A 16,866-nucleotide genomic window follows, 5' to 3' on the forward strand; every position below is an offset into this window, starting at 1 on the left:
CTCCAGCTGGACCCAGATCACAGCTTGATGCAGAATACTTTGCATACGTTGAACTATTGAACATTTACTGGGAAAAAGAGAAAAGAAAAGAACTAGCAGCTGGATAACTAGAGGTTGCGGCGGGCGCCGGCGCCAGCCACAGCACGTGACACAGAGGGCGGAGCCTCGAGGTCTGTCGGCCAGTAAGTGGGGCCGGGGGCGGGGCCATGACTTGGGGGGCGGGGCCTGTGGCCGTGCAGCTCGCGCCGCGGTCCCCTTCTTTGGTTCTGCGGGAATGTGGGCTGGGGCGGTCCAGCCGCGGTGCCAGTCTCCAGTCTGCCGCCGGGTCTGCCCGTGATCCAGGCGCGCCCGCCGCTCGGTGGCCGGAGCGCCGGCGGAGCGCCATGGCCTGCATCCTGAAGGTAACGAGTCGGATCTGTGGCTCGGACGCGTGGTTGGCCAGCCCCTTCGCTGCTAAGAGGCACAGAGTCAGCCGCGTTCCCACCGCATCCTCATCTCAGTTGTCTTTTGCTGGCATTGATTTTCTTTTTGTTCCTTTGGCAAATGCATATGGAGGGAGATCCTGAAGCATGCAGCTGGCACAGCTTCTTTTCCCACCATTCCTGCCTTCTTGCGCCTGCACCGAAGGAGCTGCAGACCGATGGCTCCGGGGGGGCCGGGGGCGGGGTAGAGCAGGGTTGTGTGCCTAATAATGGTGATCGAAGGGCGAGGAGGGGGGCTCCCGCCAGTCCCGCGGCTCTATGGAGCCTGAGGCCTTTCAGGGGCCCCGGGCAGAGAAGAAGCGACTGGGCTTGGGTTGTTAGCGATGAGGGGAATAGCGCTTTGAAGGGGTTGTTGGTGGAGACTGAGAGTTCTACTGGGCATTTGGTTATGTCAAGACCAAAAACTTCTGGGTTTACAGGTAGTACCATAGGAATGAGTTTTCTATGAGATCTGCTAGCTTTATTTGACATCAGTTTTACTTTGGAAAAGTTCATAGTAAGGTGTATTAAATAGGACAGAACCTTAGATCTCTTTAGGCTTGTAAGTTGGAACAGATAAAATGATCCGTTTAGCAAAGGCCAATCACACCCTCCACCCCCTCCTTTTTTTTTGTTAAGTTTTCTCCAGGTCTGGTTTCTTGGCCTGCTCTGAGTATCTTTCGGGGTTCACAGCCTTGTGGCTTCAGATGTGAAGAATTTGTGTGAGAGCCTCCTCCTTGAGAACAACCCTCCATCCCACCAGAAACGTATGCCCTTTACCCTGTTTTTTGCTTTTTGTGTTTTTTCCTGAACTGCCCTTCTACAAGTCCTAACCTGACTGCATGAATAAAAATCATTCACAGCATGGTTTCCTGGGCCTTGACTGGAGAATGCAAAGGCCTATTTGTTCCCAGCTTGGAGGAAGCTGTGAGTGACAAACAAAAATATTAGAAAACATTTTTTTAAAAAATTTGTCTCTGTGTGTTATTGTAAAAGAGTATTTGCTTCTTGATAGGATGGTTTGGAGCCATCTACCACTGTTCCAGTTACCTGAATCATCTTCCAACATGCCTTGGTATTAATGATGCAAATAAGAAATTAATCCAATAAAATATGGTTTCCTTTCTTAGGAATAGTAATGATAGCCATTTCCTGTAACCTCCTGAGCTTCCTCTGTTTATTTGAGAACATTTTCCAGGACATAACAAATGGTGGCAAAATCATGAGGAAATAATACATTGCCATTACAATATGGGATTTTTAACCTCAAGACTTTTAGCCCAAGGAATCTGAGTGAGCCATTCTTACTATTCTTTGCTCACAGGGAAATTGAGGAACATGACATTGACTGTTGGCCGTCTTCTTCCCTTTTAGTTTTCCTTTGCTTCACTCTGCACATGTTCCAAACATCTTTTCATATGGTAGGGGCACTACTGAAGATTGGACCCATTCTACTACTGAGCTACATCTCTGGCCCCCTCCAAACATTTTTAATTCACACCCCAAGTTACACATGATTCTGCTCTGATCTTGCACATACAGTGGCTCACATTGACCTCAGACATTTGGGGGCATAGCTTATCAGGGATGTAGACAGACTTCAAAAAGCCAAAACTTTGTATGCAGAGACTTTAGTGTACATGTTGGCCCTGCCCCTTGTTACTTATGTAAACTTGGACAAGTTACTTAAATGTCTGTGAGTCTTAGATTCCTCAAAGAAATGGCATCTACTCCACAGATTGCTGTGAGGGACAAATGTTAGGGTGTGATTAGTAGTTTATAGCACAGTTTTAATATGTGTTTTTTTCCCTGACATCTAGTAACAATTATAAGTTAGTTATTACCTACTAAAGCCTTGGCCTGTTTCATGTAATATAACTTCTATTCTTACATAAATCCTTTGAAAGTGAGCATTGTTGTTTTCAACTCCATTTCATAGATGAGGAAAGTGAATGTCCTGAGTTTAATTGATAGGCCTGTAGGTACACAGGCTAAAGGATAGAGTGGACCTGAATTCAGACCAAGGTCTGTCACCTTTTTTTATACTTTCAAGCCATTCCCATGTCATCTTTGAAAAGCTTCATATTGTTCATATGAGTTGTAGTCCAAAGACTGAGATTCAGTGTAAGGTTGGCCTTTTACATTGGTAGTTCACAGTCACATCAACTTATATCTCCCCTTTCCCCAAATTGTAGACTGACATACAATTGTAATTATTTCTTACCAGAACTGTAGTGGGATGCAATGATGGACATTCTTTTATGGCACAGGTTTGCCTTAGAGAGTTGTTGGCATCTCTAGGGGAGAAAGGACTTTATTCTATTGGCTCCTGTACCTGGGCCAGATAATCAAATGGACATAATAAAAAGAGAAGGACTTACATTTTGTATTTGATGTGAGTGTCTTGATATATAAATACAAAGAGTGTTCACATACATATAAGAAGTACAGGCACAAAGAAGGGTTTTTTTTTCTTTTTTGTAAGCATTGTACATATTTTATTTTTATTAGGAATTGCCAAGATCCATCTATAAAGTACATTTATTTTCAATTAATAACATCTAACAGGAAAGTAGTTTAAACTCAAAGAAAGGTCTTATATGACATTTTCAAACAAAGAGTAGTAAACTCATTAGGTGAGAGGTAGTAAATTGTAGGAAAATAACTGGCAAATATGCAAGGGAAACTAATGGAAAAATAAAGTTTTAAACACATCATTTGCTTTAACAATCTGAATTTGATATTTCTCATTCTCTTTGATAATTTATTTTTGGCCTTTATCTTTGATAAATTATATTTCCTCTTGTTTAAGGAAGGCATGTTTCTCACGGTAAATTTTATGCCCTGCTCTTAAGTAGAGAAGGGAAGGTGAAAGGGCATTTCTTAATCTGCTCTTTCTCAATTGCCTTCAACTCAAAGCTGCCCATGGCATATTTTAAGGTGGCATGTTTTAACTCCCTTCATATGACAAGATATATAAACTATCGACCTTATCATCAAATGAATGTTTATGTTAAAATGTGAAGAATAAAATAGCAGAGAGGTCCCTGCAAGGCATAATGGAAGCAGGGAGGGAGGGAGCAATGAAATCTGTATTGCATCAACTTTACCCAAGACAATGTCATCCCGCTGATGGTGTTTGAATGGAATAGGATTTTCTGTGATAGACCTTGTGTTTTACATATAACTTTTGACTCATTATCAACTCTATTCTGTGGCCAGATAATTTCTCAAAATAAAATTGAAGTAGATTTTCCTATCCATTTTACACATGAGAAAGTAGAAAGATGCTGATGAAAGCATCATTATTGACTAAACACTAGTGACTCTAAAATGGGAGTTTTTGACTAGATAAGAGGAGAATCTTATACCTTGGCAGCTAAAACATTGGTCTTTTAGGGGATGTAGAACTCTCCTAGTCAGGTTGTGAGGGCCCATTTTGTCCATGCATACAATTGGTATTCCACATTACCTGGGAATTTAAAACACAAATGTGTGTGGCTTAGTTAAGTCTTATTAATCGTGGAGCCACTCAGAAAATTTCAAATTACTGCCTTCATTTCCAAAAGAGGGGTGGCATATGTTTGCAAATGGCTTATTATAGTGTGTGTGTGTGGGGGGGGGGGGGTATCTGCATGTTCATTATATTTCTGGAATCAAAAATAAAATCAGCTGTAAATCACAGTAGGTTCTTTTTTTTTTTTTTTTTTTGGTCTTGTTCAGTTAGGTAACTCTTCTGAATAGTCTACTATAGAGTGGAGAGTCAACTTAAAGATCAGCCTCTTTTTAGTGGCCCTGAGGTCTCCTCGGGTTCCAGAATTCTCCTCGGAATACTTTTCTTTCAATTGCTCTAGCAAAAAGATAGTGAAAGGGAGGATTTCATGGAGTACTTAGAAGTCTTTGAAAGGGTTAGACAAGGAAATATCCATTTTAATTTGCATTTGTTTATTAGTAAAGTTAAAAGTGTATATTATCCAATTGTCTTTTGTAAGTTAATGAGTGCTTATAAGTTTGTGTAATACAAACTTCGTATTTTTTTTTTATAACTTCTACTTTTGGTCAACAAGTACTTTTTAAGCTAGTACTCTACCACTTTAGTCACACTTCCATCCCAGGAAATATTTTTATGCATGGTATCTTGTAGTTTTGATACTTATGAAATGCTTATTAGTGAGTTGTACTGAATTCTGTATCCAGTATTGAAATGGACACTGTGTAAATATGTAGAGACAGTGTTATTTTTGCCAATTCATGGAGCTTAGGAACATGAAGTGAGATAATAATATAGTAAGATATAACAAATTACAGTTGAATATAATACAATAGAATATGACACAATACATGACTGAGCTACTGTTAGGTTTTCACCAATCATTTGTTGTTACAAATATATTTTGATTGATAGCAAATTGGGTGAATTTAGTTTCTTCATACTTACTCTTTTCCCTCTACTTCAAGACTTTATCCTTCACTATATTTGAACAATTCTATCTCAGGAAAGTCTTTGACATCTGCCCTTTATTCTCCATTTGATCCCAAAGTCTCACATTTGGCATGTCTTTTTTTTATATTTACCTGAATAATTTTATTATTTTTTCTTTTTTTAATTGTCAAAGTGATGTACAGAGAGGTTACAGTTTCATACGTTAGGCATTGGATACATTTCTTGTACTGTTTGTTATCTCCTCCCTCATTCTCCCTTCCCCTCTCCCCTTCCTTCCCCCCATGAGTTCTTCAGTTGGTTTACACCAAACAGTTTTGCAAGTATTGCTTTTGTAGTTGTTTGTCTTTTTATCCTGTGTCTCTTGATTTTGGTATTCCCTTTCACTTTCCTAGTTCTAATCACTGTATCTTATCTGGGTACATTGGAAACTGTATATACTGGTATTAGAACTTTGACTTGTCTTTTGAAATAGCCTTCTTGCCTAGAGGCCCATCATAATATTACCACCTCTCTTGTTATTCCCAGAGTATTGTGCTGAAGTGCAGTGAAGATCCAGACATTTGAATGCCAACCCTCTGTTAGCATAGCACTGAAGTTCCTTCAGCCTCTGGTCTTTAACCACATATCTGGCTTTATTCTTTCACTTATACCCTCCACATGTAACTAAATGTATACCAAGTTTCTAGATAGAGCTCCGTTCTTCCCAGCTACGTGCTTTGCGATAAAACAGAAATTAGGAACCTAGATTCTGAGGTCACACCAATCTATTTTGGTTGTGATTTATCTTTAAGCCTCAAATTCCTTATTCCTGGAATGAGGTAAAAAATGGTGCCTACAGGAATAAAAGGGCTGATTTTTACAAAACAGGACCTGACCTGAATTAAGTCCTTAATAATTATGAGCTGTTGATTGTTATTGTTCATATTATTTTCTCTGCCAGAAATTCCCTGTTATCACTTTTCCTTTTCTGGCAAAAGTTCTACACAACTTCCAGGGCCTGGGTGAATGTCACATCTGTAGTGAGAGGCTTCCTTCCTCTGTGCTCCTGTGGTCTTAGCTCTTATCTCTGTAGCAGCACATACTGCCCTGTCCTGTCCAGGATCTGTTTACATCCTTTACTCTTGTTTGTGTACTTAGTGGGCAGGACCCTTCAACAGTTTCATCAGCCAGTCTTCAGTGAGCATCTGCAATGAATACTGTTTTTGCTCTAAATAGAACTGCAGACAGAGTGGGAGGCAATCCAATAGTTAAAGTAACAATTAAAAGTGTGCAATGTACTTGGAAAGTTATGCCTAGTGGTGTGGGAGTAGATGGGTGAAAGTAGTCGTCATTACCCAGTTGACTCTCAATTGGGAAAAGGCCATGACTTTTTCTATTTGGTATCCCAAAGAACTAGTTTTGCTTTTATTATGGGATCTCTAACTGTCTGATGAATACATAAATGATGCCATTACTTATTTTTGAGGTGCTAGTTATACACATGAGCTAACAGTGTGTCTTCTGTAAGCAGCTGGATTCTTTATGGATATAGCTTGAGCTTTTCACCCTAATGTGAAGCAAGAAACTTGTTGATCAGTTTATTCATCAGATTGCAAGAAGGATGGAAAATGGGCATATAGGAACTGCTTGATTTTCATCAGAATCATTTTAAAAACAAAGGTTCACATCAATAAGAACAAGTGAATAACAAAAGAAAAAACAGACATTATTTGATGTCAGATATATGAAAATCATCTGGCTTCATGGAGTTTGGAATTCTTAGAGATTTCACACTTTCCAGGTTCACAAGTGATAAATCAGAAAATGTAGGAAAGCCCACTACAAATGGAAGAAGCAGTCCTTTCTGTAATCCATGTGTAGTGAGTGGTATTTCTTAAGACTGACTGGGAGCTGTTGGTACCCCAGGATCTGCAGCTCATTTTCTGTCTTTTGGTGAGTGAGCTGATGTTTTTGCCCTGTGCTTTGAGGAAGAGATGGGCGCAGATAAGTGGCTCATGTAAAAGCTATGTTCTTTGGATGAATGACAATGGTAATGATAATTGCTGTTTTTTTAATCACTTGGAGTGGTCAAGGTAGGTCCTGGGCTAATAGAAGACACTAAAGTTCAGAAAACCTAAGTAACTTGTCCTAGTTTCCCTAAGTGGTGGCGTTCAGGTCGATGCTGAGCTCTGATGCTTGCGGAGATGGTCATCCACCTTTCTGGTCAATGATATGAATGTTTGTAGGGCTCTTGAGGTTTTTTCACTATCTTCTGCTCAAGGGGATGTTCAATATAGACATCTGCCTGGTAGGGACTGCTTTATACTGTGCTGCTTTTATTTCTTCCCTCCTCTAAGTTTCTTTGTGACTTAGGAGCTAGGGGAGCTGGAGAGTCTGTGGAGATAAGAAGGTTTTTAATTCTAGGTCTAACAAGTAGCCCTTTGAGTCTGGGTAAGTCTTGTGAACACTCTGTGGAAAGCCCACATACACTGTCAATTTTGGGGGTGGAAGTGGGTATGAAGGGTGATACTAAATCACATGTAACTCAGAGAATCTCCAAGGCTCTGGGAAGATGTCTCATTGTTTTTGTATTTTTAATTTTATATTTTTTTAAAGGAGGACCACAAATAATCTTCAGACTCTTAAGCTGAAGTTGGAAAACCCAAAGAGAGAAACAAGGATGTGCTGTGCACAAATAAAAAGCATGTCACAATCTCAATATTATTCATATTAGTTATGATAAGATTCATATGAATAATTAATGGTAACAGCTAAAATAGAGGAAACCTGTCTTGGGGCTGGTAGGACAAAGAAGGAGTTTAGATCTGGTCATTGAGGAAGCCTACTAATGCCTTCCAAAGTTGTAAAATTTTTCCGGGGCACCATTTTTATCTGTTGATAAGATTTTAAGACACAGTTGTACCTGTGGGCTGGGCATTGAATAAAGTTTTTTTTCCCCCCTCTTTCTTGATTTTACAGAAAAGTGGGGAAAAGCACTTTTCTAATTGGAGAGAGTAGATTTACAAGTGCTACAAGGATCCATTAATGAAAGATGTAGTTAGTTCCACTCCTGGTTATTAAAAGGCTCATTATTCAGGTTATGGATTACCCAGCCCTGTTGTCTCCAGCAATTCTGATGCACACCTTTTATGTATTTTAGTGCCAATTAGCACCTCTATCTAAGCAGGAAAAGGAAGAGGGCTGAGCCTCAAATTGGTCAATTCCTCTTCTTGTTAGCAGTCTCTAAAGGTTTGTCAGCCAGAAGGTGAGTGAGATGAAGGGATTATGGGTGAATTCATTATTGCATCTCTCTTTCTCAGTGCAAGAACTGAGAATGGGCTCTGGTTCTGATTTTAAACCTATTAAGTGGCTAAGTCAGAGACCTCAACACAGAATCTCAAGAGACTTCAATAAACAGCAGCCTCCGGATAGGTAACATTCTTTGAGAGACCCTTTGCCCTGTACTCTTATCTCAAGCCACTTTTTCATTTCCTGTGTGATGTAGAGGGGAGGATACTACAACATCTGGTCCTTGGGAGGGTGTGAGGGAAGTTAACCCTAAAAGAGATTCCTTTTGGAGAGAGCTTTGCGCCTGTATGAGTGGTATTAATTCTTGTAACATCGACTTAATGCTTACATGTGCTGTGTTGGGACTTTGTATTTGTGCATTACTTCACTTAATCTTTACAAGCTCACAAGGCTGGGAAAGAAGAACTTTGCCTTGGGGCTATCGTAGTGTTAATGTAAAAACTCTGTGTAGACATAGTAAATATAAATATACATCCATATTCATCCACTCCAGTTTTACTATTTACTCAGATTTGAAATAACTGTTGTAGGCAAAATCCTTTTTCTGGGAAAGACTTCTCTCTAATTTCAAAGGCTATTTTGTGTTCTAGTGAGTTTATTAGTTGTGCATTTGCCAGATAGAAAATAAAAGCCTCTTTGGTCTGTTATGAAATCTATATTTGATTCTTGCTCTGAGAAGAAGATCACAATCACATAAAAATTGGAAGTGAAATTTGTTGGTCTTGACTTGGGAATGAGTCATGATCTGGGATCAAAACTTGCTCTGAAAGTTCATCTGAGATTTGAAAACCTGGTATGGGCAAATGATTGTTGTGAGGTGATTCCTTGCCTTGGGGCAGGTAGCTTACATCTGTGGAGGGTGGGGCTCTGATTAGTAATGTTTTGTTTAGTGATTGCTGTTCCCCAGTATGGGCTAATTTCTAAAGAAAGAGTCCGAAGTCTCTCTGTGAAGTGCTTGCCTTTTCGGCCAGGGAAAATGGTACCCGAGAAAGAGCAGATGGTTTCCAGGTTTTGGTATTAGGAAGATGGTGAGGAACAGAGGTCAGAGATAGATGGACTAGTATGATTCTAGTTTTGGAATGGATATAGGGAATAATATACCTGTGCTTAATACTCAGTAGCAGAGCTGACAATCAGAAATATAATGCAGCTACTTAAGTATTTGCATATTTCCTTTTTCTTTATTCCTTCTTCTTCCCCTTTCTCCAGTCCTTTCTTCCTACTTCTTCCCCTCCCTCCCTCCTTCCTTCCTCCGTTTCCTCTCTCTTTCCTTCCTTCCAGTTTCTTTTTAAACAAAGTCTTGCTATGCAACCTAAACTAGCCTTAAACTTGATGTCCTCCTTCCCATCCTTTAGAGTATTGGGAACATAGCTGTGTATCATTACTCCATCCCCATTTCCTAAGAGCCACATTGAAGAAACATGTAAAATTTACTTTAGTGACATATTTAATTTAATCTAACATATTTAGAATGGAATTTCATCATATTAAAATATTGTTGACATATTTACAGCCCTTAAAATAAGTGGTCATGAAGTAATTTAAAAATTTATCTTGGGGCTGGGGATATGGCCTAGTGGCAAGAGCGCTTGCCTCGTATACATGAAGCCCTCGGTTCGATTCCCCAGCACCACATATACAGAAAATGGCCAGAAGTGGTGCTGCGGCTCAAGTGGCAGAGTGCTCGCCTTGAGCAAAAAGAAGCCAGGGACAGTGCTCAGGCCCTGAGTCCAAGGTCCAGGACTGGCAAAAAAAAAAAAAAAATTATCTTAAAATATGACATACCCAAATTCAGATACTAAAATGTTTATCAGAAATAGTTGATTTGTGTGTAGAGTTTACTAGTTTAAATCAGAAAAGTAGATTTACAAACCCAAATTGCTCTGCACATGTGTAAACACTTTACAGTAACCTAATGGAATATCTGTTTTTGGATATAAATCAACCAAAATATGGTTCTGGTTTTCTGAGACCACTGGCTATGTATGGTTGGTGATTATTGCATCAGACAACCTGTTCACTCACTTACTTATTGTCTGCATCAGCCAAGACAGATTAACTCAGACCACGGATGAGTGGAGTGGAAGGGGTAGGGATTGTCCACTGGGCTGGGATAGAGAAGGAAGACACATCTTTTGATTTGATTCTTGGCAGCTGAGGGAAGGCAAATCATAAGCAATGAGTGTCTGACCCAGAGGCATATTGGAGCCTTTGGTGAGTCTTGTCTGAAAACAGAGTCCATTCATACCTTGATCCACCCCCGCCCTGCCCTGAGATGTGCAGCTGTGAGATCTCTCAAGGGTGCTGCTCTGTGAGATGTGTGATTGGCTTTTTGGTCTCAGTGTGGTAGTGTGAACTCCTGGGGGGCTATGAGGTCAGAGAGGTTTTATATATTTTTGTTTTGAGTTGTTTTCTTGTTCCAGCAGGGGAGGAGTACACACGGGAGCAATTTAAGTATCCAAAGGAAATGACATTTTCTTAAGTCCAGACAGTAAGGATTTTGAACTTCCTTTGTAAATTTTGCTTATTGCTCATATATATATATATATATATATATATTTGTGTGTATATTCATTCAACAATATATTAATAGACCCATGTCCAGTGGTCCAACGGTGCTTAGTGCACATCAGCCTATACTTTTGCATTGTATTTCTGTTCTGCACCAACAGCTTTTTCTAGATCAAGTCATAGCAGGTTTTCTTTCTTTCTTATAAGGCTGGTGGGTACTCTTTGCTGAGTGCCTTCTTTGCCAGGCAACCTACCAGAGAGATCACAAGTATTACAACAAACATAGCATGTTCAGTATTCCTTTCATCTGACAGACAAATGCAGACACTGTGGTTCATATAGTGTACTAACTTCACTAATGTGAGGGTAATGCACCAAGGTGAGCAAATGATAGCCTCTGGGGGCAAAATCTGGCTGTTTATGGCTAGTCAGTAAGAATGGTATTTGCCACTTTAAAAATTCAAAGTAAAGCCTGGTGCTGGTGGCTTGCACCTGTAATCCTAGCTACTCAGGAGGCTGGGATATGAGGATTTGGGTTCAAAGCCAGGATGGGCAAGAAAGTCTGTGAGATTCTTATTGACAATAAATCACCAGAAAACCGGAAGTGGCACTTTGGTTCAAGTGTTAGAGCACCAGCATTAATCTGAAGAGCTCAGGGACAGCACATAGGCCAGAGCTGAAGCCTCATGACTGACCCCCCCAAAAAAAATCAAAATAAGAATACGATTTCATAGCATAGGTTTAGGCTAGTCACAGCAGAGGATCACAGGAGCCTAATAGCTATGCCCCTATGAATGCATAAGATAATGCTAAGTGAAATGAACTCCATGTTATGGAAACGAGTGATATATCACTGTTGTAATTACTTTCAACATACCATGTGAAACTGTAGCTTCTATTGTTGATGATCCTCTTGTATCCCCTTCCTGTGGTTGTACCCACACTATCACTGTATCTTATCTGAGTACATTGGAAACTGTGTATACTGGTATTAGAACTAGGTAAGTGAAAGGGAATATCAGAATCGAGAGACACAGGATAAAAAGACAAACGACTACAAAAGCAATAGTTGCAAAACTGTTTGGTGTAAACCAACTGAACAACTCATGGGGGGAGAGGGAAAGGGGAAGGGGGAATGATGGGGGAGGTAACAAACAGTACAAGAAATGTATCCAGTGCCTAACGTATGAAATTGTAATGTCTCTGTACATCACTTTGACAATAAATAAGAAAAAATAAAAGTAAAAAAATACAAAAACAATAAAAAAAGAAAAAAAGAATATGATTTCATGATGTGAAAGGTACAATGATAGTAATATGATTAAAAAGTGTTTTATTGAAACATAGCCATGTTGTTCATTGCCTAGTGCCTCTGTCTCTTCCATATCACGATGGTAGATTTGAGAAGTTGAGGTAGGGACTGTATAGCCTGCATATGTGTTTATAGATAAAATTTTCCAACTCTGAGATGGATTGTTAAATTCCTACAGTACTGTAAGAATCATGGTCAAAGTCAATGTGGTTTTCCTAAGTATGCTTAGCACTAGCTCCGGTGCTTTTCACCAGGAATGTTGGGGATATGTACTAAGCATGAGCCAAGCAGTCCATATGGAAGAGGAGATTGAGTTATGGGAAGTACAAATAACTCCCTAATGTCCTCAATATCCTGGGGCTGAAATTGCCCTACTAAGAGATATACTGATTACAGCTCTATTCTTCTTGAACTGCCTCAGGACCTCCTTGAAAGCTTAGTACACTGGAGATAGCTAGGACCAACTCTTCAGACTTCTGATTCTGCTTGGCTAGGGTGAAACCCAAGTTTTTGCCTTTGTAGGCAGCCCTCAGGTAGTGCTAAGGATGCACACTTGATGACTGCCCTTTACATAGCCCTACCTCACTACATCTAGTTCAAGAAATATTACACAGTAGGGTTGACATAGACAAGATTCCAACCATCTATTCTCCAAAAGAAATGGGCTAGAAATTAAGGTCAGTTATAAAATTTTAAGTTTAGTACATTTCAATCAAATTTTAGATATTGTAATCATTTGATTGTTTTTTGCTTCTATCATTCTTATTAAATCTCAGTTTTTGAATGCCTCAAAACTTGAAATGCTTATGTTTTTAATGACCAATACTAAGAGGATGGACTGGAATTAACTCCTACTCACGCATTTCTGGAAAACCAATTTGTGATGATTATAAACCTTGTAATTTAGTTTCTGCTGACTGCTGTCAAATCATTTATCACTGTGCCCCTCCCCCCACCATTTCTTGTCTGGCTAACAAGAAAATTGGGGGTGCAGGAAACAGCTCTGTGCTAGCTTTACTTGTAAAGTTAATTCCTCAGGGCTAGAGTTCACTATCTTGATTATTGGTTCCGTCAGCGACCTTTTAAAAAAGTCATTACCTAAGGATTAGGAATGGGGAGAGTGAAAACTGGCAAGAGATGATAGCTTTATTTATTTTTTTATTGTTGATGATTCATAGTCTGTGTGTCTGCATGCTGATACTGGGGCTTGAACTTAGGGTTTGGGTGCTGTTGCTGTTACTGAGCTTTTATGCTCACTGCTAGCCATAGCTCCACTTCTGACTTTTTTTTTTTTTTTTTTGGCCAGTCCTGGGCCTTGGACTCAGGGCCTGAGCACTGTCCCTGGCTTCTTCCCGCTCAAGGCTAGCACTCTGCCACTTGAGCCACAGCGCCGCTTCTGGCCGTTTTCTGTATATGTGGTGCTGGGGAATCAAACCTAGGGCCTCGTGTATCCGAGGCAGGCACTCTTGCCACTAGGCTATATCCCCAGCCCCACTTCTGACTTTTTGAATGTATAAGATAGGAGTCTCATGGACTTTCCTGCCCAGGCTGTTTTTGAACTGCAATCCTCAGATCATATTCTCCTGTTGTTTGGGATTTTAATAAGTAACAAAAACATTAGAAACTTCTAGTTAAATTGCTTATACGTTCCAATGGGTATTACGAAGAAAATGAATCTGTAGTTTTCCTTTCTGCTTTATCTTGGCTATTTGTATGCCTTCATCTATTGTATAAAGCCAGCCCATTTTTCGTGTGTGTGTGTGTGTGTGTGTGTGTGTGTGTGTGTGTGTGTGTGTCCAGTGTTTTCGTGGTCAATTGTTGATAAAAGTCTTATAGACTTTCTTGCCTGTCCTGTCCTTGAACCTATGTCCTCAGATCTCACCCTCTTGAGTATTTAAGATCACAGATGTGAGCCACTGGTACCTTGTTGCAGCCTATTTTCGTAAGGAAGCCCCATCTCTAGCCTCTATGTCTTTTCCCAACATGTGTGCCATAGGATCATTAATTAGTATGTCTAAACTATTGTCTCTGCTGTAGAACAGGGAAGCTTGTAGAACTCTATTACAGGATATAAAGCCATCTTGTCAGCGGCCCAGAATATAAGCCATTCCATTCAGAATTCTTCTTTGGGAAGGATTCATGTTTATCAATCATTTGTATGCCTGGTGTTTATGATGGCCTATGGATGTCATCTTTACACTTTTCCCTGGACTGGAGCCTGAGTTAACTATAATTTGTATTTGTGATTTTATTGCCTATCTTCTTGGCCCCATCTCTTCCCTTTCTCCTTATTCCTAGAGGCAGTAAGTACCTAAATCTTACTGCTGTGAAAAGTTGCATATCAGCTACAATGGTTTGTGTTGATAATTTTTCTTGTTTGGTTTGATATTCACGCTGCCTAACCCTTGAAGCCTTTGTTGATGGCCTAATCCAAGCCAAGATTTCTGCATGTGTTTTCTAGCTTCTTGATGAATAAAGGCATATTTTTTGTTTAATTATTCTCCTCATTGATCTTTGATCTAGTATATTAAGATCGTATGAAAAGAAATGACATTCAAACTCTACACCTTTTCAGATTTCTCTCAGGACAATTGAAATTCACTACATATTCCTCTAGATATACAGGTTAAAAGAAGCTATCCTTGACCTTTTCCCCACACTTATCTTTAGTAAGAAGAGGTGTGTGAAGATGAAATTCATTTATCAAGGTCTCAGACAGAATCCAAGTGCTGGTGGTAAGAAATGGCATGGAGAGAAGATCTAATTTCTTCCTGTTTCTCTCTGAGGGAACACAGGACCGGTATGAATAATAATGATAACTATAGTATTGACCAAATGCCTAGACTGCTGTAAAGGGCTTTGTATTTGTTGGGCAGTTCTGTCATAAAGCAGCCAGCAATTACCCTTGAGCCCTCCTTTCTAAGGAGAGTATTATTGTCCTCATAGCAGCTCCTATTTATTAGATATCTACCTTCTAGAAGACGAACTAGTTATCTCATGTAGATCTAACAGCAACCCTTTGAGGTACATGTATCCTCATTTTGTAAGTTCAGCAGCTGAGATTCAGGGAAGTTAAGTGATTTTCCCAAGTAAGTAGGTACAGCGAAGGAATCAAACTCCAATCTGTCAGGACTCAAACCCTCTCCTTTCAATATCTGCTCTTCCAACTTTGTAGAGAAGAGATTCTCATAAAACTATTTCAGTGACCAAGCATCAATTCATGTTGGAGGAACTTACAGAGATAATTCTGATCTTAGGTAAACTGAATAAAAATGAAAAGTATCTTGACCTTTTATTTGACTTGAAAAACTTGAAGGAAATGAAAAGGTCATTTATTTAACTTGTTTAGCTCAGCTCAGACCTAGCAAGATGAGCTGAGTGATGAGCGCATACCCCATCAGGATCTTGGGTAAGCATGAGCCATTCTCAGACTAACTTGTTAAGACGGCGATACTGTATTCACACACTAGTTTCCTTACTACAACTTCCTCTAATTCACTCATTACATTTGCTTTAGTTTATAGCACCATAGCCAGAAGGAACTTCAGAATTGAAGATAAAAATACCTTATTCCCTCTCTTAAATGGTCAGTGGTTTGGGGCTGGGAATGTGGCTTAGTGTTAGAGTGCTGGCCTAGCATGCTTGAAGCCCTGGGTTCGATTCCTCAGCAAGCCATAAACAGAAAAAGTCAGAAGTTGTGCTGTGGCTCAAGTAGTAGAGTGCTAGCCTTGAGCAAAAGGAATCCAGGGACAATGAAAAGGTCAATAGCTTCTCTGAAAAGAGAAGTGAAAACTTGAAATAAATTGTGGTCTTTTCATCACCATTCCACGGCCCACAGGATGGATTTATTTCTTCTCTTTTCAACTAACTTCTAGCTGCTTATTCTGTTTGTAGTAGCCACCCTGGGATCTCCTCAGGTCCTGTACCTGAACAAATAAATATGTGAAAATTACTGGACAGTCTTATATGGCTGGTGTAGATTCCAGGGCTGGTGGATAGTGAGGTAGACAAAGGTGTTTAGACATGACCTTACAGTTAATGAAAGACCTTTGAGGCATTGTAAACAGATTAAATGTGGTAGAACCATGGAGTAAAATAATACATAAGTTTTTTTTTTTTGCCTTTCCTGTGGCTTGAGCTCATGGTATGGGCATGGCTCCTGAGCTTTTTTTTTTTCCTCAAGGCTAGCACTCTACCACTTGAGACACAGTGCTACTTATAGCTTTTTCTGTTTATGTGGTGCTGGGGAATCAAATCCAGGCCTTCATGCACTCTAGGCAAGCACTCTACCACTAAGCCACATTTCCATTCCCAGATCCCTGTCATCTTAATTAGAATATTCAGAGGCCTTTGGCTGGCTCTGGTCATTGTCTTTTGGAAGTTCCTTGAGACAATTAGGGTAGCTTTAGTGCTTACACAGGCTGAATTTCTACTAGAAATCTATAAACAAAAATCATATGGTGATACTTCCCTCCTTGGAGATGGTACATTGTGCCACATAGTTAAGGCACATGTCCTTGAAACGAAGGAGCTGGCCTGGTTCTATATGGGCCCCGCACCACAGTTGATAATATATCATCTGTAAAACAAGGATAAACAAACATACCGATCTGTTAGATAGTGCTAGTAAAAGTAAAATATTCTCAGCATATAAAACTATTGATATAGGTGCTGAAATTTAAATTTAGGATAAGTGATACTAAATTTGCAAGTAATTTTTTAGACTCTGAGACTCTTTATTGCTCAATTGAAGTACTTTTTCCTGTGGTTGAATAGTTAATGCCTATGACTATTAGCTGTAATTTTTGCGGAGCATGTTACTCAGGTCCATTGTGCAACTAAACACCTAC

The 16,866-nt window shown here is 39.7% G+C and overlaps 1 protein-coding gene across 1 annotated transcript in view; it reads left to right on the forward strand.

Moving 5' to 3' along the window:
* Positions 1–264: 264 nt before the first annotated feature.
* The window catches only part of St6galnac3 (ST6 N-acetylgalactosaminide alpha-2,6-sialyltransferase 3), a 588,338-nt gene continuing 571,736 nt past the window's right edge, over positions 265–16,866 (forward strand). Inside the window, exon 1 of the mRNA XM_048351609.1 lies at positions 265–401. Coding sequence (XP_048207566.1) covers positions 384–401 — 18 coding nt within the window. The 5' untranslated portion in view covers positions 265–383. The remainder of the gene's footprint in view (positions 402–16,866) is intronic.

The sequence above is a fragment of the Perognathus longimembris genome, chromosome 7 (assembly GCF_023159225.1).
Source record: "Perognathus longimembris pacificus isolate PPM17 chromosome 7, ASM2315922v1, whole genome shotgun sequence".
Lineage (NCBI taxonomy): Eukaryota > Metazoa > Chordata > Mammalia > Rodentia > Heteromyidae > Perognathus > Perognathus longimembris.